General features: G+C 46.4%; 1 protein-coding gene across 3 annotated transcripts in view; it reads left to right on the forward strand.

The window, feature by feature from the left end:
• LOC144761612 (potassium/sodium hyperpolarization-activated cyclic nucleotide-gated channel 2-like) overlaps positions 1-22,744 on the forward strand; it is a 2,245,815-nt gene that overhangs the window by 437,940 nt on the left and 1,785,131 nt on the right. For all 3 annotated transcript variants that reach the window (XR_013595811.1, XM_078646916.1, XM_078646915.1), the window contains exon 4: positions 13,016-13,148. Coding sequence is in view for 2 of the 3 variants with exons in the window: in XM_078646916.1 (XP_078503042.1) it covers positions 13,016-13,148 (133 nt within the window). In the remaining variant the exon portion in view is untranslated. The remainder of the gene's footprint in view (positions 1-13,015; positions 13,149-22,744) is intronic.

Below are 22,744 nucleotides of genomic sequence, written 5' to 3' on the forward strand. Positions count from 1 at the left end.
CCTCGGCAAGCAAGGGTGTCCGGTGCTGGGTAATCATGCATTATACGTTCTATGCTTTCCGCATTTCATTTGATAACCTTGAGAATGAATAGTAATCAGCATGCCAAACTAAGGGTCACACATATACATTACAGTTTTAGAGGAGCAGACCCTCTCGTGTCCAAGACATATTCGTAGTCCGACATGTTTGTCAGTGCCTGTCTTGTTCTACAAGTTTTGTGCAGCTCACTCCACTTTCAAGAGGGGTTCTTGAGTATAGTCAGTTTCTTCCATTGAGGTGGTCTTTTGTTTTTTCAGCTCCTTGAGGAATTTCTCCACCGATTGCATTGTGGTATGGATACTCTGTTTACCCTGGTGGGTGATGCGTAGCCGCGCCGGGTACAAAAGTGCGTAATCTATTTGTTCCTGTCGAAGTTTCTGTTTCACTCCATTGAACATTTTGCCTTCTTCCTGCACGCGGGCCGTAAAATCCGGGAAAATATTGAATTGAACTCCCAGGTAGTTAAGTTGTCTTTTGTCCCTTTCCACCTTTAATACCACATCACGATTGTGGTAATTCAGCAGTCTAGCAATTATGGGGCGAGGCGTCACTCCCGGGAGCGGTCGAGGTCCCAGTGACCTGTGAGCTCTTTCCACTATGAATTGGGGTGATAGGGCTCCTTCGTCTGTGATTGCCATCAGCATCTTCTCCACATACTGTTCAAGGCGGCCTGTGTTGGTACTTTCGGGTATTCCCAGGATGCGCACATTATTGCGCCGGCTTCTGGCTTCAATATCCTCGTTCTTAGCGTCTATTATTTGCATTAGTTTGTCCATTTGGGTCACAGCCATTTTGAGCTGCTCAGTGACATCTTCAGTGTCGGATATTCGCTGTTCCGCCTCCTTGATTCTATTGGCATGTCCTTCTAGTTTGTGTGACATTCCATCTATCCGAGTTGTTAGCGTATCCACTTTCGATGCTATGTTAGCAAACCCCTGGCGCATTTCCGCAAGTATTGTTTGTAGTTCCCTACCAGCTTCTGTGGTCGTCCCCGACAGCAATTCCTCCACGTCTGTCCCCTCCATAGGAGGTGTTTTCTTGGGAGCTCGTTTGGTCTCAAATGTGAGTCGCGATTGTCGGGAGTCCGGGCGACCCATGCCTCCTACGTGGTAGTGCTGCTAAGTGTGGTGGGAACACAGCTATATAGTGTTGCTCCAGAGGGTAGGTTAATGCGTCTCGTAATAGCGGAACTCAGTGAGTCTGATGTCGGCTCAGTTTAGGTAGTATGAGGAGGTTACCATTGATGGACTGGAGCGGATTCGGTGTGGCCTTCTATCTACTTGCCCTGAGCTCCCGTTGTTGGGCAGAAAAAACCCTTCTCTGGCGCTCCAGGTGCCCCAATCAATCTCAGTGGTGGTCGTGGTTCGATATGGCCTTGTTGTGATCGTCCGCCTCTGACACCTTCTCTCCTGTCAGGCTGTGATTAGGGGCTAAAGACCGGCAGGGGGTTATTCCCCTTGTGGTGACATGGGGAGTTGGTTCTCATCTAATATTCGCTGTGCGTTATGCCTTATGTGTGGGGTCTATCCGACTGATTCTTGGCCCAGCTCGCCCCTCGCCTGCCACTCTGTGTGCAGCGTATCGTTTTCCCAGTGTGCAGGTGTCCCAATGTAAAGTCCCCCTGACAACACAGTTTACAGTGGCCTCTACCGTTATGGTGTATTCAGCACGGGTGACATTAGTGGAGCGCCATTCTTTCCTTATCCCCTCGATATCCTCCGTATGCAGTTAGTAACCTGCGTAGCACTTGCAGGCTTGCGCTGTTTGGGGCCTGAGCTCGCTTAAACGGTTTGTGTCCGCTCGCACCACTGCGCTAGTCGGTTCTGGTCCCCTGCAGGTCTATTTGGTTCAGGCACTACCCCCGATGACACTCCGCTTCCACTCTGTTTCACTGCCGCTCACCTCCCCATATCAGACTGGTCGGGCATGCAATAATTCTGAAATCCGGTAGTCCTCTCATAAAGTCATAAAATGGCCGCTGCTATGCTTCCCGTATCATCCTCACAAACTCCAAAGTCAACTCTCTTTACCCGCTTTGTGCCTCCGGGCGCCAGCCACCACACGTTATACTGTTGTCCCGACTCCCACACGGTTTCAGGACTCACCGCTGGGTCAGGAGCCTTGGAAGAATTGTTAAGACCTCCGTGGCCTGGGCACCTCGTGGGCGCCGCGGTGCTCGCGTAGCTGCCGTCTCCCGTGCCCAGTGTCAGGTAGCTTCTCAGTCCGGGCCGCTGCAGCAGATCACCTCGCGATTTGGGTCTCTAGCATCGATCTTAGTTCTGGAAACAGGCAGTATTCAGTAGCGCACCAGCTCCGACACGATATTACGCCGACTGCCACAATTTCAAAGCCCGTGTATGCAGGATAAATGTTTTATAGGCCACCGGACTGCGGGAGCCTCGTTAAACGCCGGCCATTCCGCAGCTGCGCCACCTAGCGCCCCCAACAAATCACCATAATTTGCTGAATCTAAATATAAATCCTAAGCATCAAAAGCAGCATAATATTTAAAATCTGAAAACAAAGCCTCTACAGCATGAACATCCCAATCATCAGAGCGTATATTTTGTTTAACCCCATTCCCCATAGAAACTCTTAGTACGTTAGGGACATTTATAACCTCTGTGGGACCGTGAATCTGAAATTTAACAACATCCCATACGATCCCATCTAAGACGGGCCAGCAGTAATGTTTACAAAACTCAGGTCCCTCTTCAATCTGTGTGATGAGGATTGGGGTGCCAATGTTCCAATAATATGTTGAACGCAGTCCTCTCTTCAACGTAGTGTCCATTTACAAGACGGAAAAAATACACCACAGATCCAATTGACATAAACTTAAAATTGAAAAAAAGCACCAACCAAATGTAAGTCCAAGGAGGAATCAAAAAATGTTTTTGGAAACCATGTTGCAAAAACAGAAAGTTTTGAAGGGCACTTCGATGTGATAGAGTTAGTGTCAAATGAAAATCTGGACTCAGTGGCCAAACAGGTTTGTAAATCGGGCATCGACAAGTCTGTGGGGTAAGTATACTCAGTCTCATCAAGATGAGCATCAGGTGGGGTATTCAATAAAGGACTTGAAACTGCAGGCATCTCGAAGGCAACGTCAGGCCTGTTGTTAGGAGCCGGAGCCAAAACAGAATGTCTCAGTATCAATGGACAGGAGACCGCAGGTGTCATACTAAGAAGAATCGGCCACTATGTGTAATTTGACATTGTCAATGGAGATGTACCTTTTTTCCTTTCGACCTGGAAGTGGAGGTAAAATGACTGTTCTTGTGCCCTGCACGCCAAGTACAGGAACTGGAGCTCGATATAAGGGACCAAATTCTTTCTTGTTCTCGATCTTCTCTCGGACCAGTTCTTCAACTCGGGGTAGCCAGCCAACTACCGGAATCTGCAAGCAGCATCAGATGTGAAGGGCAAATGTTCCTTCGCAAGACTGTCTCTCGTCTCTTGTAGATTCTGTAATACATTACAATGTTCATCTACGTGAAAGGGGGCAGCAGCGGCTGCCTGGTCTAGACCTTCAAGGTCTGGGACAAACATTTTGATACCAAAGAGCATCTCGTATGGGGTCCGCCCACCTAGAGACCTTCTAGGGAGATTATTAGGTGCACGCTGTACGCTATTGAGACGGGCTAGCCAGTTCCGTCCGGTACCTATAACTCTAGCTGTCAATGATTGCTTTAAGTCACGGTTCATCCGCTCCACAACACTATTACTCTCAGGCCTGTATGGAGATGAAAATTTTACTTGGACCCCCAATGAACTCATGGCATCCTTGTACGCCTTAGAGGCGAACGCTGGACCCTGGTCCGAATGGAAGGTGCCACACGCAAAAATTCCTACAAAAACATGCAAATCTCTTATGACTGTTCGTAAATCAGCACTTCGGTGGGACCACACCCATAAAAAGCGCGTGCAAAAATCAACTGCAACTAAGATGTACTTATACGCAGTATCTGAAGAAAAAGAACCGCAGTGATCCAAATGAACACAACCAAGTGGTTCATTGTAAATGTACAACTGTGTCTGGGGCGGACGCGTAGCATTCGAAGGCTTGATCTGCTGACAAATGTCACTTTGAAGGACATAATCACGCGTCTCTTTATACAGTCCCCGCCACCAAAAACGCTGTTGTAGCTGAGATACAGAAGTCGAAACGCCCACATGTGTGGACGCAACACCCTCGTGGGCAGCTGTAATCAGCGCTGACCTGCGGTCTGCGTTAGGAATCAATCTGTCACCAACATCTGGTATTTTCACATAAGGAACTTTATCAGGGCTTAAATGATAAGAATACTTTGAAGGAAATCCAGTAGGATATTTACTTCCCTTCTCAGTAGCGGCAATTGCTGCTAAGATGTTATCATCAATCTTACATTTGGAACGTGTAACTGCTGCAACCAGATATGTCGAAAATGCTGTTTTCGCAGCCTCATCGGCCAGACTATTGCCAACAGCGTGAACTCCCAGACACTGATGACCAAGAATATGAAGTACATACACGAGTGGCAGTTGCTCTTTAAGTTCAGCCACTCAAACCCAGATAATTTTATGTTTTATTGTGCTTCCTTTGGAGTCACGATAGTCATTTTGAGTCCAAAAGAACAGATTGTCATTGTAAGACTGGACACAGTAGTAAGAGTCACTCACAATAAGAGAAGTCACAGTAGGGTCTGCATACTCCAATGCAAGCATCAGAGCACGGAGCTCTGCTAACTGGGCAGTACAGTCTCCTAATGTCTGTGTATGCACAACATCGGACTTGAATACACCATCCACCATGGTACCAACCACAATAGCGCAAGATGAGACGTATACGTGCTTAGACCCAGGCGCAACTTGCGCAGAACCATCACTGTAAATGATACAATGGAAATCCTCCAAAGGGTGCATAGTCAAAGGGGCAGGATGAACACATTCATACTGCAAGAACTCATGCGACTGTAAGGAGGCGTCAAAAATTAACGTGCCATCCGGATTTGTCAATGATGTTGCCCATTGTATCCACCGTGGGTGCAAAGCTTTAGAATTAGGTTCACTGGCTTTCGTCACTGTCTCCAAGGCAGGATACGGGGTAACAACCAACATGCGTTTTCCCTGCGACAGTGCACGTTCTTTCAGAATTGCCATTTGCACTGCTTTCAAAACTTTTTTCACAGTGGAAAACTGCATTTCAGCCGAAGTATACAAGTGTGACTTGTAAGCGATTGGTACTCTGTCACGTTTGTTAAAAGTAAGGTATGTGAAACCCACCGCCCCAGAGACGATTCTTATCACCAGGTTGGTGTGGTAATCACGAGTCAGTAAGTATTTAGATTCTAGAAGATCATCCTGCAAGGATTGCAAAATGGCCGAATGTTCAGGCAGCCAGCACGATTTGGTAAAAGTTGGTTGTATCAAAGCATATAATGGCTTGATACGCTGGGCATATTCGGGAATATAAGTACAACCAAATTTCAAAACTCCCAGCAAGGATTGTAATTTATTCAGTGTTGTAGGAGCACGCAGTTGTGCGCATTTCTCCAAGAAGTGAGGAGCCACCTTGACCTTCATTGTTGGGCTCATTGCCCAGGAGCAACACTGTGTACTCTGAAATGTGAGACTTTGCAAAGTTAAATTTGTTACCGAAGTCCGCAAAATTGCAAATTATGCGGTCAATGCGGCACAGATGCACCCATATCTCGTCGTCTGTGACATAAATGTCATCCACATACGAACACGCATCTGGGTCGATTCTCTCTAAAAGAGAAACTATACGGGCAGCAAACACACCTGGACTATTCTTATAGCCCATTGCTAAACGTTTGAATTTTTTCTGTGTGCCACCACTGGTGAAAGCTGTCCATTGACTACTTAAATCAAAAAGGTTGTGGGCAAAAAAAACATTGGATATGTCAAGTGTGGTTTTAAACATTTTACGCACAAGACAATCCACTAAGGCAGAGCCGTGGGGATTCTGTACTGCACAGGTACAGCAATGCGAGTTTAGATGCCGGTAATCCAATACCAAACGGTAAGAACCGTCAGGCTTGGTCACAGTAAAAAGAGGGTTATTCATCGGAGACACACAAGTTTCAATTACACCTAGATATTCCAATTGTTCAAGGATTTCTGCGACCAAAGTTTTCGCTTCACGCCGTATGGGATATTGAGATTGAGGCTGTGTCATGGACCGCGAGGGAATCTCATGTTTGGGGGAGAATTTATCCCAACCACAGTGAGTACAGTACAAAGCAGCTGCAAGGGCCTTAGCCCACTCTTCTGCAAAATTCAGCGCATTCTCCTTTGACACCGTGTGCGCGAAACTAGGCAGGATTACCTCCTCCCCTCTCGGAGCTGCGAGAACAAAAGGTGGGGGCCAGTCAGCCTCGGCTAACAACATGTGGTACGTAGTTGTAAGATTTTCCCAAAATACCCCTTTTATGGTACGTTGAATGTCACCTTCAGTTAAAAGGTCGATTTCAAATAACCTATCAAGGGGAGCTACTCTAGTATCAGTTGTCTCAACTACAACAAATTTGTCATTCGCTGTCACCTTCAGTAGTGGACGCATGGCCTCTCGCACTATGGTAATCTCTGACGCGCTGTCCAACAGCGTCAGCGCCCACGTCTGATTCCGAAGCTGTGTTCTCACTATCTGTGGCATATCTCGCTGTTAAAGTGGCAACTTTCTTTTTCTGAAACTGGGGTCTTTTCTGTGAAGAATCGGCCTGCTTGCCTTTTCTGTCTTTCGGGCGGGGTTGGTTGTGACTCTGCTGGCCATCCCTGCCTCTGCCAGCCACCGCCTGCACCACGGGACGATGAGGCCGATGTGTCCTGTAAACAACGAGGAGAACGTTGATCAGGAACCTGAAAATGATCAGGTGACTTAATCATAGCGCGGTCACGCAAGTCATAAGAGCGCTCAGTAGACGCAGGCACTGGTGACGCGGGACGGGACTCCTATTTCTGTTGTTGTTTTCAACTGTTTCTTATTTTTGTTCCAATTTTGCTTTGGAGCTTTGGGTTGATCATATTTCTCAGACTTCGAATCCTGAGATTGTTGACACCTAAACTATTACGGCCTAGGGTCTTATAAGCCACCGTAATAATTCTCGGTAACTGACGGGGTTTATCGGCAGCGGGGACATCGCACAAGGCATTAGACACTTGGAAGTTCACCGCATCTCCCTTTATATTAGAAAGGACGAGATCGGAAACTACGTCAAACAAGCCCACGAGTCTCATTCCGAATTCAACCGCAGCCTCAGGTCCGTGTTCATCTTGAACATGCTTAATGACCGTCGTCAGGACTGCCATTGACGGAGTGCCGAAGCACCTCGTGTACACTGCCGCAAAGATTCTACCCCATGACTCGCAGTCACCGGCTTCCGGTACCAAGTCCTTGGGCAAACTAATCTTAAGAATTCTGTGTTTTTCTACAGGACTCGAATTAGAAAAAACTGCTTCCAGCTGGTCAAATTTCTCGGCAAGCCAGAAAGGCATGTCATCCTTATCCTGGGGACGCTTGCTCATAACCGCTTTAACCATGATGGGACTAAGCGTCATCCCACTCGGTCCAGCTGGGAGCACCGCAACACCTGGGGCCCGCCCTGGAAACTGCGGGTAATATATTGAACCAAGGCCCTAATAACTCCCATTGCGGAGGTATATAGGGGCCTCAACTCAGCAACGGGGACTGCCCCCGCATGAGGATGTGGGGTAAGTCCAGCCAGAACAGGCCAAGAAGCACCTGGAATGGATAAAGGACCTAATCTAATCGCCGTTAAACTGTGGGGAAGGGCGCCATTAAACCAAACACGGTGCTGCCATGCAGAAATCGGAATTTCCTGTGTCCTTTAAGGAACATATTCCACGGGCACGGCTGTGTGAGTGTAAGTGTGAAACACCTGAGTAGCCACATCCACAGCAGGAAATGTCACCCATGAGTAGAAAATCTCAAACCGGTAAGCTATCTCATCACTCACTACCAAAATAACCACCATGCCCTCCAAGACGACGTTATAAGCCTGCAAATGATTGCGGACCGCAATGCGACTATGCTGCGGTATGTCAACGTCACCCATAACGACTCAGACAGGATAGGTACAATGCAAAACAATGTAGCACAACTGGGTAGTTATTCAAAAGGAAACCCTTTTGAAAGATTCAAGCTTGAAAAGACCTATGTAACTATAGATAGGTTTATCCATCACCACTGTTAACTGGAAACAATAGTGAAGGGGTTAAGGACTGATGTAAGCACTACTCAAGCGTCATGAAATAAGACCACCACTGTTAGGGCGCCATGTTGCAGGGATTCTGCTCAGACACAGAACTGTGCACAGAGACTCAGGACCTCAGTGAATTAGGGTGTGCCAAAAACTCACCTTAGTACCCAAAATCTCTTACCAGACTAGCATCAGTGTCTCATTAGCTCTTCATCCTATAGCAAGGTTACCAATGATTAGACAACCCATAACATGCGACTTAGGATACATCAGGTAAGGTGGGAAACATGAGTACTCTTTCATTATACTCTCCTACCAGTCCAGGACAGGGAGTAAAGGGAGACACGAGCAAGTTTAAAATGATTATTGTACTGTATGAATGCAAGGCTCAGCCTCACTACAATGGACAAGTGGTTGATGGGGGTAGGGGGGGTACAGTGAAGCCCTATATACAAACCCCAAAAAGCAGACACTGACGGCCCATGGCTCAAACGGTCACCATCTGGCATAAAGTCACCAAATACTTCGGATGGTGGGACAAGGTGATGTTTTCCCCACCCCTATGGTGGGCAGAAAGCCTGGGTGGGCGGGGCCGCTATCAGGGGTTTGACAAATGGGACAATATTGGCATCTCATTGGTTGGGGATCTGTGGGAGAAGGGAAAAGTGATACCATTCTCAAAACTACAAACTCTCTGAGAAATAACTTTTTAGATGGTCCCAAATACGACATGCCCCTCTGAAAGTGGCTCCAAGAGAGAGGATATACCGGAGGCATCACCACTAAAAGACAGGCTCCTTACCGATTGCATGCAATCTAAAGCTATATCCCTAACTTACAAAAAAAACATCAATAATCTACCTGACTCTTTCCACACTCTCGTGAGCACTGGCAGGGCTCATGGAAGAGGAAGACTGGAGAGAGTCACTTGCATCACCCCGGGAAGTGGCAATTTCATCATGACTGCGTCTCATACAGATAGAAATACTACATAGATCATATATCACGTGCACCACAGTGGTCAAAATGGGTAATACCGATGATGCTGGGTGTAAAAGTGAATGTGGTAATGTAGGCAAGTTCTTCCACAAGATCTGGGTGTGTCACCTGATCCGGGCATATTGGAAAAAATAATCAAGTGCGTGACAGATGCATGTGGTGGAGTCATCCCGTTAGCCCCGAAATTGTGTCTATTGAATGTATGGGAGGCAACCGACATAAATCAAACTGAACAACTTTGGACTACTAGGGCCTCATGAAATGTAATATTGCCCGTAGATGGGGGTGGCAGAGATGCCAACTTAGAAAGACTGGGTGCGAGATATGGACTGGTGCATGGTCACTGAGGTAGAGTTCTATCAGAATAGAGGGTGCCCTCGGAAATGGGACAAGGTATGGGGCAAGTGGAATTAGTTTAGCGGGAATATCTGCAAGCCGCCCAATGTAGGGGGCTCCAACATTCGTGCAAACAACAGTGGGAGGGGTAGTCTAGATGAGATGGACAGTGAGAATCTTAATGTACAAGATGTTTTCCTGGCTGGAACCACTTGCTATATACAGTAAGACGGGTCTGTACAATACTGATGCTATATTGTGATATTATGTTCAATAAACAGAATAGTTTAAACAAAAATGTGTTTATGAATTGGAGAGTCCATGTTTGGGTTATTTGATTTACTACTAAGTCCCTAGTATAGTTTACTGTGTTTGCCCAGTGTTCTGTAAATCAAATACTGCCAGTGGGCCTGCAGCACTGATTGTGCCACCCGGCACAAGCAGCCTTTCAAAGGTGTCTCAGACTTGCCACTGCAGTGTCTGCACACAGATTTTACTGCCATGTCGACTTGGCAAGTGCCCCCACTTGCCAGGCCCTAACCTTCCATTTTCTTACATGTAAGGCATCCCTCAGGTTGGTCCAAGGTGCCCCCATGGGCAGGGAGCATTGTATGACAAAGGTAGGTCATGTTCTGGTGTGTGTGACATGGCCTGATAGCGAAATACTGCCAATTCTGTTTTACACTATTGACCGGCTATCTGTCCCATAGGCTCACAAAGGCTGCAGGCATTTGAAGCTTCCCCTTTGTGGACCCAGCCAATCCTGGGGGAGGAGGCATGGCACCTCTGCCCAGGATGGGCTTTGTTTCTGGATCCAGAGGGAGGAGGCTCTCTACCCAAGAGTTCAGAAACCTGTATGGGGTGTCATATGGCAGGCAGCCATCAGGAACCAAACCAGGGCTGGTTGTTTTTCAGGGGGCATCTCTAGGATGCCCTCTGAGTGCATTTTACATTAAATCCCACACCGGCATCAGTATAGGTTTAATGTCCTGAGAAGTTTGCTACCAAACTTCCCAAGTTTTAATAAAGCCATTATGGAGCTGTGGAGTTCGTAATGACAAACTCCCAGCCCAAATACTCATTATGGATTTACTACACTTACAATGTCTACGAATAGACAGACACTGTAGGGGTACAGGTCTTATACCACTGTACCCTCACCTGATGTCTAGGGCACCCTCCTGGAGGGATGGCTTACCTAGGCCTCAGGCAGTGGGCTGTAGGCATGGCAGACAGGGATGTGTGCTATGTCGACTCTTCACTTTTCTCTGCACCACAACATGCAGCCTGCAATGGCAGTGTGTGAGTGTTAAGGTAGAAGGCGTGGCACAATGGGTGCTGCAGCCCTTAGAGGTCTTGCCTGGTCATAGTGCCTTTGGTACCCATGGTATCTTTTGCAAGGAGCTTACCTGTGACCAGAGATGTGCCAATTGGGGGTACAATTGTACAGTTTTGGGAAAGAACACAAACCCTGGGAGCCTGATTGGCAAGGACTCAGGGCACATTAAGTCAGGTTGTATCAGATGTCATACAAAAGGTGGGGGGTAACCATGCAAAAAGTGACACTTTCCTACAATACAGAATTGTTGTCATCAATCACCCACCTTCATTAGAGTTGTTGAGCGTACCCCAACATCATATATTTGTTATTGCCCCCAAGACAGGTGGACTGGTGAAGTATTACCCATGTACTCAGCTTGTTGCCACAGTTGAAATCTCAACTCTGCTGTCGCAAAGCACACAGACACATTGGGTTGCTTACATTTTCCTTTGTCCTTGTCACACACCAGACCAGCCTTGGGATGCGTTCCTCCTCAGCTCTCCCCAACTACTTCCTTTCTTAATGAGCTGCAAGCTCATATATTCCAAAGGATCACAAGGCAACTGTTCGCATACCCAACACAACAATATTGTTTTTGCTACTGAAAAGAATGGACTCCAACCAGACCATCTCTTCCCTTCTTTCCTTTTCGTCCATCAAAAGCCATAACCAATATAAGTTTCAGTGCTTCTCATAGATTTTGGAGGACAGCAATCGTCTCGCAAATTAAGACTTGTGGGTTCATTTAAGGTTTGACTGAGCAGGATCACCACCATAAATCAAGCCTGCTTTATTTAGCAGTGGAGAGTAGCTAAGTTCCCAACAAAGTAGTCTCATCTGGGCCAACAACTTGAACTTAAAACTTAGGGCCTGACTACCATCTACCACAAGCTGCCTTGTCAGCATGTTAGCATGCCCACTCTACTTCGGGCACATGCTGATTTTTCCTCCATGGGCGAGCCATATGAGGTGTGACATGCCTGGGTAGGATACATGTATAATTAAACTCAAACAAAGAGAGAAAACAATCTTGGTTTTGGTGCCACTGACCTCTATTTCTCTGCGCTGTGCCAACACAAGCACTCTTGGCAGAAATGCTCTGCTGCACTGGCAGCATTCTAATTGCCACTGGAGTTGAAATGACCCCGTCAAAGAACTGGTCTTTGATTAACTGCTGAGGAGCAAAGAAAGAGGATGTGAGCCTCTTCAAAGAAGATTAATTGAGAGGTTGTTTTAACGTTCTGTTTCCTGTGCCACTCTGCAAAATATCGTTTTCATGTAAAAACATTGTTATATGGCTGCTGAGAAGAATAAGGAGGAAATAAATACAGAATCATCATCTCTGATCCTGATATTAAATCTTGTTTGGATAAGATTCGTTCCAAGACGTCTGATTTTGTTTTGCCATTTAAGTTAGAGACCAAGGACCTTTTTGGACAAGCTTGCTATTTTATTCTACGTTTATACCTTTCAAACAAGTGTCTATGAAGCGCAAGGAAATGTTGCTCTCTTGTAATCGAAGTTCTGCATCACAGGGCTCATTATTGAAGTCATAAGTGATTCTCACACATGCCCAGTCTCTCCTTCAACATGAAAAATACACCTTTTGTCAGATCGAATGTAACTGCGTCCCACACAAAGAAGTGAGCCTGTGAGGCAACCGCTGCTACAAAGTGTGATTGGATATGGAAGTTGCTGGCTCCTTAAAAGAGCAGCACATGTTTTTAGTATCACTATACATGCAGCATCTGCACATATTTTTCTTCGTGTTTTAATTATGGGTTTATCTTCTCGCTTTGCAGCAGGTTTTAAGTTTTGTGTTGCCATGCTGGCTGTCTTATGTCTTTTACCTTCTTTAACTGGATATGTTATTGTTTGAAACTGAAGTATGCTTGGGTCACTGGACAGGAGTGGGGCTTTCAATGAAGATCGCTATGATGTAGAACTAGGATAATAAACAACACTTCCTTTTTTGAATTATCTTGTGTGTGATGCTTTATTTAGTGTTGTATTTTTCAATTCCCATTAAAAAAATGATGTTTTTTTTTTAAGCAAACACCTACTAATAGTTACTTTCCTATTTTTGTTTAAATGCAGTGATTATTCTACTCCTTTCGCCCGTTTCAACGATTCAAGCACACTTGAAAGATTACATGCTTATAGAGTAATGTCTATGTTACGGCTAATTCGAGTTTCAAAACTTGTGAGATATGCTGATTATCTGGAAGTGGTAAGTTTTGTAATCTTATAACTATTACAATCTTTCATGACAACCACAAAATAATGAGGGGAAAAGGGTATCCCTTTCTCTGACTGCGTCTGTGATAATTTCCAACATCTTTGAAGAATTAAAATGTAAAAAGAACCATGCATCCCCATTATGTCTTGCAAGCTTCATGTCAAGGATATCGTAAAAGATGAACACTGAGCCCATCAGGTTCAATTTCAGTTATGTTGATCTAAGATTGAGTAAAAGCCTAATATGAAAAAACTGTTAAAATTCAACCACCCATGCTATCTTAAAAAGTTAAACTGAAGGCTAAACAGGCTTTCACCCAACTCTGATGAAACATATGCAGAAAGTTCCAGATGTCTAAAAACGCCAACTATATACATACCTGTGATCATTCTAGTCTTTCCAAACTCTTACAGACAGCCTTTCATTTCATTACAAACATGCTCTTTTTAATTGGGTCTTGTATTTCATGGCTTAACGGGCCTAGATTGAACCCTCAGTGCCCTCACAAGGTTTTTTTCCTCAGATACGTCAAGCGAGGTCATCTTTCTAGCGTGCTAGACTAGATCCACAAGTGAGATGTTTTTGAATTAGTTTAGTTTCTCATGTATTACTATGTGTCAAGAATGACTGCAAAAAATCATTAGAAGAAATGGGGATAAAGCAGGGTAAGCTAAAATAAAAATGTTAACATAATATTTTGATGCATTGCAAGTCATTTTGACTACACCACTAGAAAGTGTGTGAGTTGTCTTCGTATAATAAATGGAGAAAAGAGAATATCATCCATAGTCACATCATGGTGATCAACATTGTAATTAGATAACATTTGGTTGGACTATTTCTCAAAATAGAGGAAATAGTTTTACAATTAAAAACCTTATTTTTTTTTAGAATTTCTGCAATAGATTATATGCCCATAAAAGGGCCGGGCACATACGTTCTAGACCTGTTCTAGAGTTACACTCTGATGGTTCTTTTTTGCAGCATGAAAGTGTAAAGGGGAGAAAGCTGTTAGGAAAATTATAAATTAGCCAATAACTCTCATAGATACATAATAACCCACTCACAACTACTTGAGGTTAGTTAGTTTTATTACAAAGCCAAAAATAACTGGACATAAACACACCTCAACATAAGGGTATTGAAATACTAAAGTATTAACTTGAAGTAAAATCTGCGCATCCAGTTTAGACGGTGCATCATAAACAACACAATTAGTTCAAGAATATAGAAGCAGAAAATCAGGAAGCATGAGTCCAGATTTCCCTGCATCAAGTGGTGGTGAGCTAAAAGCATTAAATCTATCCCTATTCTAACACTAAGGTGACTTCCCTACTTATGCATTTTCAGAAAGAATAAAAAGGTTTTAGCACATGGAGTCCTTCTAAGACGCCTACATTATCAATGGGTCAAGTGACATAATGCTACCAAGACAGCTAGTTTTAAGATGCTGTCTCTCTGAAGGCAAGAAAGAAGATTCTTCTCTATCCCTAATTCCAACAACCAGTTATCCGCAGGTAGCACTCCCATGGTGCCTTTCAAATCATGCCATCCTCTCTGAGTACAGTCCTGAAGGTATTTTTACACAATGTCGACGATATACCTTTCTCTCTACAATTTGTCCTTGGTTCTCAGGCCTCTCCTGTGTGAAACACAATGACCTTCCTTTATCGACTCATGCCACACGATTGTAACCTTTTCTCTCTGCCTAGCTAGTAAAATTAAAACATAATTCTATCTAACAAGAGAGCTCCTTCACCTGCAACACAACATGGGAAAACATGGGAAAGAACAGATTTCACAGCACACATGAAATTCAAACTGGTAATTCTGAAACGAGAATCTTCAGGGACTTGCGTTTCAGGCCTACGAATTTCAGCTAAAATAAGAATGCACTTTGTAAGTTTTATGAATCCACATAACATTAATGCACTTTCAACTAATACATTTACCTACTTATGAAATTACATAATTAATAATCACATTTAGTACACAAATTATCATGAGCTTCACAACACGAGGATCTTCATGTTAACGTTCTCTGCTTGTTATATTTATTTTCTATGGTACTTTTCCATGCTACTTGTCAATGGCCTAAAATACGTGACTTGTTCATGTAAATAATACATTTCACAATTCTAACACTTCACTTTATACAGTAAATGATTATATGCGGGTGCTCTCTACACGTGATTATGATGTACCCCTACAAATGAACTGAGATTTCCATGCTATCAGTTCCTCCCTCTGATGACAGTGATATATCACGAAACACTCCAGAATATACCTGCAGAGTAGATCGATCTAAACAGATGTCATAGATAACATCCTCTGTCTGAACTCTTCAAATCGCTTCAAATTCTCATGCTGACTGTCCTGCAGTCGGGGCTTGGCTAGCCAGCCACGATGGCGAACGCACTCTAGGGAGACTCTGCAGCTTGGCCTGATTTCCCGCCTAATTCCATAAGTCTGCAGCGCCATCAGCACATACTGTCGCGATCTAAAGGTACCCAACATCACTACTGCATGCAGACCACCGGAGGTTGGTGGATAAGGTGCAGGAAACAAAAACAGGAGCTAGCTGAAATCTGTCCTGCTACCACCTATGCGCTATGACATGGCGTGCCGATTGAGATGAGCTAACGCACCCGGGCCTGCATGGTGGATTGGCAGATGAGCTACTGAAGCGAACAGTGATAAACAACAGGGAGCGCCTCCAGGGGACCTGGCAGTAGTCTAACTGGGTGAATCGTGGCAACCATTGACTCTGGCTAAGAAGACACCGAGGGTGAGACGACGGTCGGCGGGGCGCTGGGGGATTCACCGGGCCCCAGTTTCGCTGATGGTGACAGATGAGCAAGAACCTGGAGTGTAGGTCTGGACAGATCGGAGGAGATGCCTGACCATTCACGAGGGCCCCCCGTGAGCTTGTGGGTGCCCGTGTGACGGGTCACTGGCCGTGGCCGGGACATTACCCTACTGCAAACACAACAATGATGGACAGAATGTGGATCAATGTCACACATTCACCCCAGTCCAAAGATCTGGGCCCACCCTGGGTTAGACAATGGCGATATGCAAATCAGCGCTGACCCTGTGCCCCATGGGAACAGTCCAGTCCGAACTACAAAAGCCATGTCCTTCCCAGAACGGAAACAAGCATCCGAGGACCGGCCCGGTTTCGAGGTAACACCTCTCTTCAGCCCGGCTAGCTTGATTCCAGTGGTGTGGAGTGCCTGGGACTCACGTCTGAGCATCCCCAGTACACTTAGAGCGGTAACTGCAAACACAACAATGATGGACAGAATGTGGATCAATGTCACACATTCACCCCAGTCCAAAGATCTGGGCCCAAATCCATTGTTTTTCCACTCCACACCACCCTGGGTTAGACAATGGCGATATGCAAATCAGCGCTGACCCTGTGCCCCATGGGAACAGTCCAGTCCGAACTACAAAAGCCATGTCCTTCCCAGAACGGAAACAAGCATCCGAGGACCGGCCCGGTTTCGAGGTAACACCTCTCTTCAGCCCGGCTAGCTTGATTCCAGTGGTGTGGAGTGCCTGGGACTCACGTCTGAGCATCCCCAGTACACTTAGAGCGGTAACTGCAAACACAACAATGATGGACAGAATGTGGATCAATGTCACACATTCACCCCAGTCCAAAGATCTGGGCCCAAATCCATCGTTTTTCCACTCCACACCACCCTGGGTTAGACAATGGCGATATGCAAATCAGCGCTGACCCTGTGCCCCATGGGAGCAGTCCAGTCTGAACTACAAAAGCCATGTCCTTCCCAGAACGGAAACAAGCATCCGAGGACCGGCCCGGTTTTGAGGTAACACCTCTCTTCAGCCCGGCTAGCTTGATTCCAGTGGTGTGGAGTGCCTGGGACTCACGTCTGAGCATCCCCAGTACACTTAGAGCGGTAACTGCAAACACAACAATGATGGACAGAATGTGGATGAATGTCATACATTCACCCCAGTCCAAAGATCTGGGCCCAAATCCATCGTTTTTCCACTCCACACCACCCTGGGTTAGACAATGGCGATATGCAAATCAGCGCTGACCCTGTGCCCCATGGGAACAGTCCAGTCCGAACTACAAAAGCCATGTCCTTCCCAGAACGGAAACAAGCATCCGAGGACCGGCCCGGTTTCGAGGTAACACCTCTCTTCAGCCCGGCTATCTTGATTCCAGTGGTGTGGAGTGCCTGGGACTCACGTCTGAGCATCCCCAGTACACTTAGAGCGGTAACTGCAAACACAACAATGATGGACAGAATGTGGATCAATGTCACACATTCACCCCAGTCCAAAGATCTGGGCCCAAATCCATCGTTTTTCCACTCCACACCACCCTGGGTTAGACAATGGCGATATGCAAATCAGCGCTGACCCTGTGCCCCATGGGAACAGTCCAGTCCGAACTACAAAAGCCATGTCCTTCCCAGAACGGAAACAAGCATCCGAGGACCGGCCCGGTTTCGAGGTAACACCTCTCTTCAGCCCGGCTAGCTTGATTCCAGTGGTGTGGAGTGCCTGGGACTCACGTCTGAGCATCCCCAGTACACTTAGAGCGGTAATTGCAAACACAACAATGATGGACAGAATGTGGATCAATGTCACACATTCACCCCAGTCCAAAGATCTGGGCCCAAATCCATCGTTTTTCCACTCCACACCACCCTGGGTTAGACAATGGCGATATGCAAATCAGCGCTGACCCTGTGCCCCATGGGAACAGTCCAGTCCGAACTACAAAAGCCATGTCCTTCCCAGAACGGAAACAAGCATCCGAGGACCGGCCCGGTTTCGAGGTAACACCTCTCTTCAGCCCGGCTAGCTTGATTCCAGTGGTGTGGAGTGCCTGGGACTCACGTCTGAGCATCCCCAATACACTTAGAGCGGTAACTGCAAACACAACAATGATGGACAGAATGTGGATCAATGTCACACATTCACCCCAGTCCAAAGATCTGGGCCCAAATCCATCGTTTTTCCACTCCACACCACCCTGGGTTAGACAATGGCGATATGCAAATCAGCGCTGACCCTGTGCCCCATGGGAACAGTCCAGTCCGAACTACAAAAGCCATGTCCTTCCCAGAACGGAAACAAGCATCCGAGGACCGGCCCGGTTTCGAGGTAACACCTCTCTTCAGCCCGGCTAGCTTGATTCCAGTGGTGTGGAGTGCCTGGGACTCACGTCTGAGCATCCCCAGTACACTTAGAGCGGTAACTGCAAACACAACAATGATGGACAGAATGTGGATCAATGTCACACATTCACCCCAGTCCAAAGATCTGGGCCCAAATCAATCGTTTTTCCACTCCACACCACCCTGGGTTAGACAATGGCGATATGCAAATCAGCGCTGACCCTGTGCCCCATGGGAACAGTCCAGTCTGAACTACAAAAGCCATGTCCTTCCCATTACCCTACAGCACTAAGAGAAGGCAGGCATTCACACACTGCTGAGGCTCGGGAGTCTTGTTGGGCCCAGATTTGCGGCTCCTGAGGTACACGTGGAACACCGATGAAAGAATCCCCCCGAGGCTGGAGACAAGTGCATCACCACCGAAAGGGCGCACAACAGAGAAGACGTGAGGGGCGAGGGGCTGGGCCTTCCTACCCGAGAGTGCGGCCGGGCTGCCGCAAGGACTGGGGCCCGCTGAGGCCTAACTCATAAGATCCCGGTCACTGCCACGACACTGAGACAACAGCGACCTGAACAGTTGAGGAGAGGGGGCAGTGGTGCTTAACTGGGGTCCGGGGGGTCTTGTTTAGCCCAGGCCAAGCTATTGACCCCGTATGCGCATTAATGTCCTTAACGTCCTCACACAGCCTTGGGTAACGGGTGGTGCTGTGGTGGCCCCTGCCACTGCTACACTGGAGGACATGGTGCAGGAAGACCCCAAGGCTGTGCACATGGCAGGAGATCCAGGTTCGAGCTAACCCACCTGGCAATACACCACCAGATGGTAGCCTTCCCTACGCCAAGATAGTATTTGTCTGCAAAAAGGGGAAAAGGGAGCACCACACAGATATGAACTGAGATCCCCACAACCTCATTTCCATGAAGAAAAATGTCAGCACCTGAGCGCGCCCCTAGGCATAACAGTCAATGAAGATATTGTATATGAAGGGGGTCTGGATTCGTTCCCCTCCAGCACGCAACTAAACATCCTATGAACGACTCATGCAGGGCAATAAGTTGACCTGGCACTGTCTGAATTTGCTGCTGCTCTTGCATACTCGAACCGGCGTCAATAGTAGGTTTTGCAGCATCTTTCCCTCCCCCTTCCTTCCAACAGCGCCTGGTGAAGCAGACTACAGCAATACTGCCTTCCTCCTGAAACCCACTGGAAATGGGGAGACAACAAGCTGGGATGGATTAGTGTCCCGCAGAATGCTAATAGCATCCACCCATCTGCTCAAGACCATAGGACGCTAGCGGTGGCCCTTACACTGGAATCAAAACTAGATTCCATCGTTCAGGTGGTTGAGAAACTGGGAACCTCATTAACACAGACGCGCAACTCCATCAAGGGGTGCATAGACAAGATTAAATCGGACTTTACACTACTGCATGCAGACCACCGGAGGTTGGTGGATAAGGTGCAGGAAACAAAAACAGGAGCTAGCTGAAATCTGTCCTGCTACTAAAACTGCAGGAAAATGCATACAAGAGTTGACAGTACTCATGGAAGCAATGAAGCGCAGAATAGAGGATGGTGAAGGACGGTTCCGCCACAATAACAATGGCGCTGTGGGACTGCCTGAGGGAACAGAAGGGTCAGATACTGTGTCCTATACTGAGCTATGGCTGACATTTCTTACCGCATGAAGAGCTTTCCCCTTACTTTGTGGTGGAGAGGGCCCACCGAGTGCCAGCAGGCCGACCTCTTCCGGGAACCCGGCCCCGGGCCTTCCTCTTCTGTCTCCTCAACTTCAGGGACTGCAACGCTGTACTCTGTGGGACTCGAAAATTTGGGGGACATAAAGGTAGACAATACTAAAGTGCTCTTCTTCCCAGATTATGCCCTGGGAGTACAAAATAGAAGGGGCTCATTTCTGGTAGTCAGGAAACAACTACGGGAACTCGGCATGCAATGCTCCCTCCTATACCCTGCCCACCTTAGGGTAATCTAAGGTGGATCTACTCACTTCTTCAACTCACCGGTGGAGACCTCGACCTGGCTGGAGGCGGCTGGACACAATATAGCATTTCAGCGCTCAATAACAAACGCACAGGCAAGGACCGGTGACTCAGGGCCCTGTAGGGGAAAGCACAAATGAAATAAACACCAGTCTCCACACCTGAGGGTGGTCCCCCAATCTAAAAGAAGTTCTACAGGAGAGGCAAAAGGCCTTACAAACAGCGGCAAAAATCCAGCACCGAAACCATGCACTAGAATGATCGGACGCATCAGACCAGTCCCTCAGTGATGATAGCTCCACTGCGACAAGGCCACCTGAAGGAGATGCGAGTCTGCTCCCAGACATAACGCCGCAGACAGCGGAAGAGATAATTTGATCTGTTAAAGTTTGTCCCACATATGAATCAATATGTTGTGACATACATGCAATCACTGCATTAGTGAGGGGAGGGGAGCTTACCTCTAGGTAACAAACCTTTACAAGGCAACCACCCGTCCCTACAATTCTAACCTTTATTGGTCCTTTGCCACTTAAAACCTGGTGTTGTGCACTCATTAGAGGAGCATACTAGGGCCATTGCACAAACAAATGTTTCCACCCACCCTCCCGCACTGACATAGTTAGTCAATAACTGCCACTTGGCATAGTTCAAAGGTTGGGTGGAAATACATTATCCTTCTGTTCTCTACCCGTTTAGTTCCTCTTCTCTCTCTTTTCCTTCCTGTTTCTTAACCGGTTTCGGTGTTATGAAATGTTACTCAGTGCGATCATGCAGAGGTAGATCACAAGGGTGTGGCCCCCAACTGCAACACAAGAAAGTACATCGAATCGCCCCCCCAGTACACAGCGCAGCTCACTCACCTCAAGGCTTCCACTTATGCAAACTATGCCCACCACTAACATAGTCACTTGGAATGTGGCCAGAATGCACACACTGGCGCGCCCGATATGAAACATACTCCTACCTTGAGCACAGAGCAACACATATAGCTGCAAGAGACACATATTTCGCAGCCAGAGGTTTACAGACTCCAGCACCGATGGCGGGGACAGCAGTTTGCCACAGGCTACTACTTATATGCTTGGGGTGCGCCTATTTGGATAAGGCCAGGGGTTCCCGTCATGGCATATTAGATGGTAATTGACCCATACGGCTGCTACGTATTTGTAAGGGGCCGCCTTGAAAGGAAACAACTGAAGTTGGGAAACATTTACGCCCCTAACGCAGACCAACCATCTTACTGGCTCTCTCTTTCCAGGGTGCTGTCCCCCTGGGGTGGTATCCCAAGTCTGATAGGAGGAGACTTCAACGAGGTGCTTGACACCGCGCTGGATAGGTCGTTCCCACCACTTCCGCAAACAGCAGCCACAAGCAAGCCAAGGGCATTGAGGGAATGGCTGCACCACTGGCGTTTGGTTGACATCTGGAGGACAAAGCACCTACAAGAACTTCTTCTTTAGATGTGTGCTCATTTTATTGGCTTAGTTAAACTACTCTACAGTCTACCTACAGCCAGAATAAAAACAGGACTCTATGTATCAGACCCAATATCAATTTGTCATGGCACCAGACAAGGATGCCCGCTATCCCCATTACTATTTTTACTAGCCATGAAACCATTGGCAGAAGCTCTTCAATGTGAAAGTGAGGACTGGGGTATTCCACTTAGTGATGTGGTGCATGCAGTCTCATATGCAGAGGACCTGCAACTCTATCTAAGAGATATAAGACACCCTTGTGATAACATAGCGAGCATATTATCTAACTTTGCGTCACACTCTGGCCTACAAGTAAACTGGACAAAGTCATGCTTATCATGTAAACATTCTAGGGCTACTTCAAAAATAGCACAACCCTTATATCATAATAGAGGGAAGAACAATAGTGACACTCAAAAAATTAGGAAAATACAAAATATTTATTTATACATTAGTATTATTTAGTTCTCGGATGCATAATAAAAACATATATTCACATTTGAAAAAAATGGCAAACATTTCCTACAGACACTTTCACAGGTGCACAACATTCTAACCGCTTTCATGCAAAACCATACACACTATACAAACACAAACCTAATCAATAGAAATGACTTTTGCAGCATATATGATACAGATGATACATGATATATATTGACCAAAACAATAATAATTCTTTTGATAAATAGTTAGGTCTTTTTGTTGAAATAGGTGCAAAGCTGACTCAACGTGCGTTTCGACAGAAACACTGTCTTCATCAGGAGTTTCACCTCTGAAAGTTGTGCTCATAAAACAAATGATTGACGTCTCTGAAGATAAAGAGAAATTGCTAAAAGATCTTCAGCATGGAGATTTCTGAAATTCTCCAGGAAGATATGTAAAGAGGAGCTATGTCCTTAACGATATGGGTCCAAAGAACCTCGATGTTAAAACTATG

Source organism: Lissotriton helveticus, chromosome 6 (genome assembly GCF_964261635.1).
Source record: "Lissotriton helveticus chromosome 6, aLisHel1.1, whole genome shotgun sequence".
Taxonomy (NCBI): domain Eukaryota; kingdom Metazoa; phylum Chordata; class Amphibia; order Caudata; family Salamandridae; genus Lissotriton; species Lissotriton helveticus.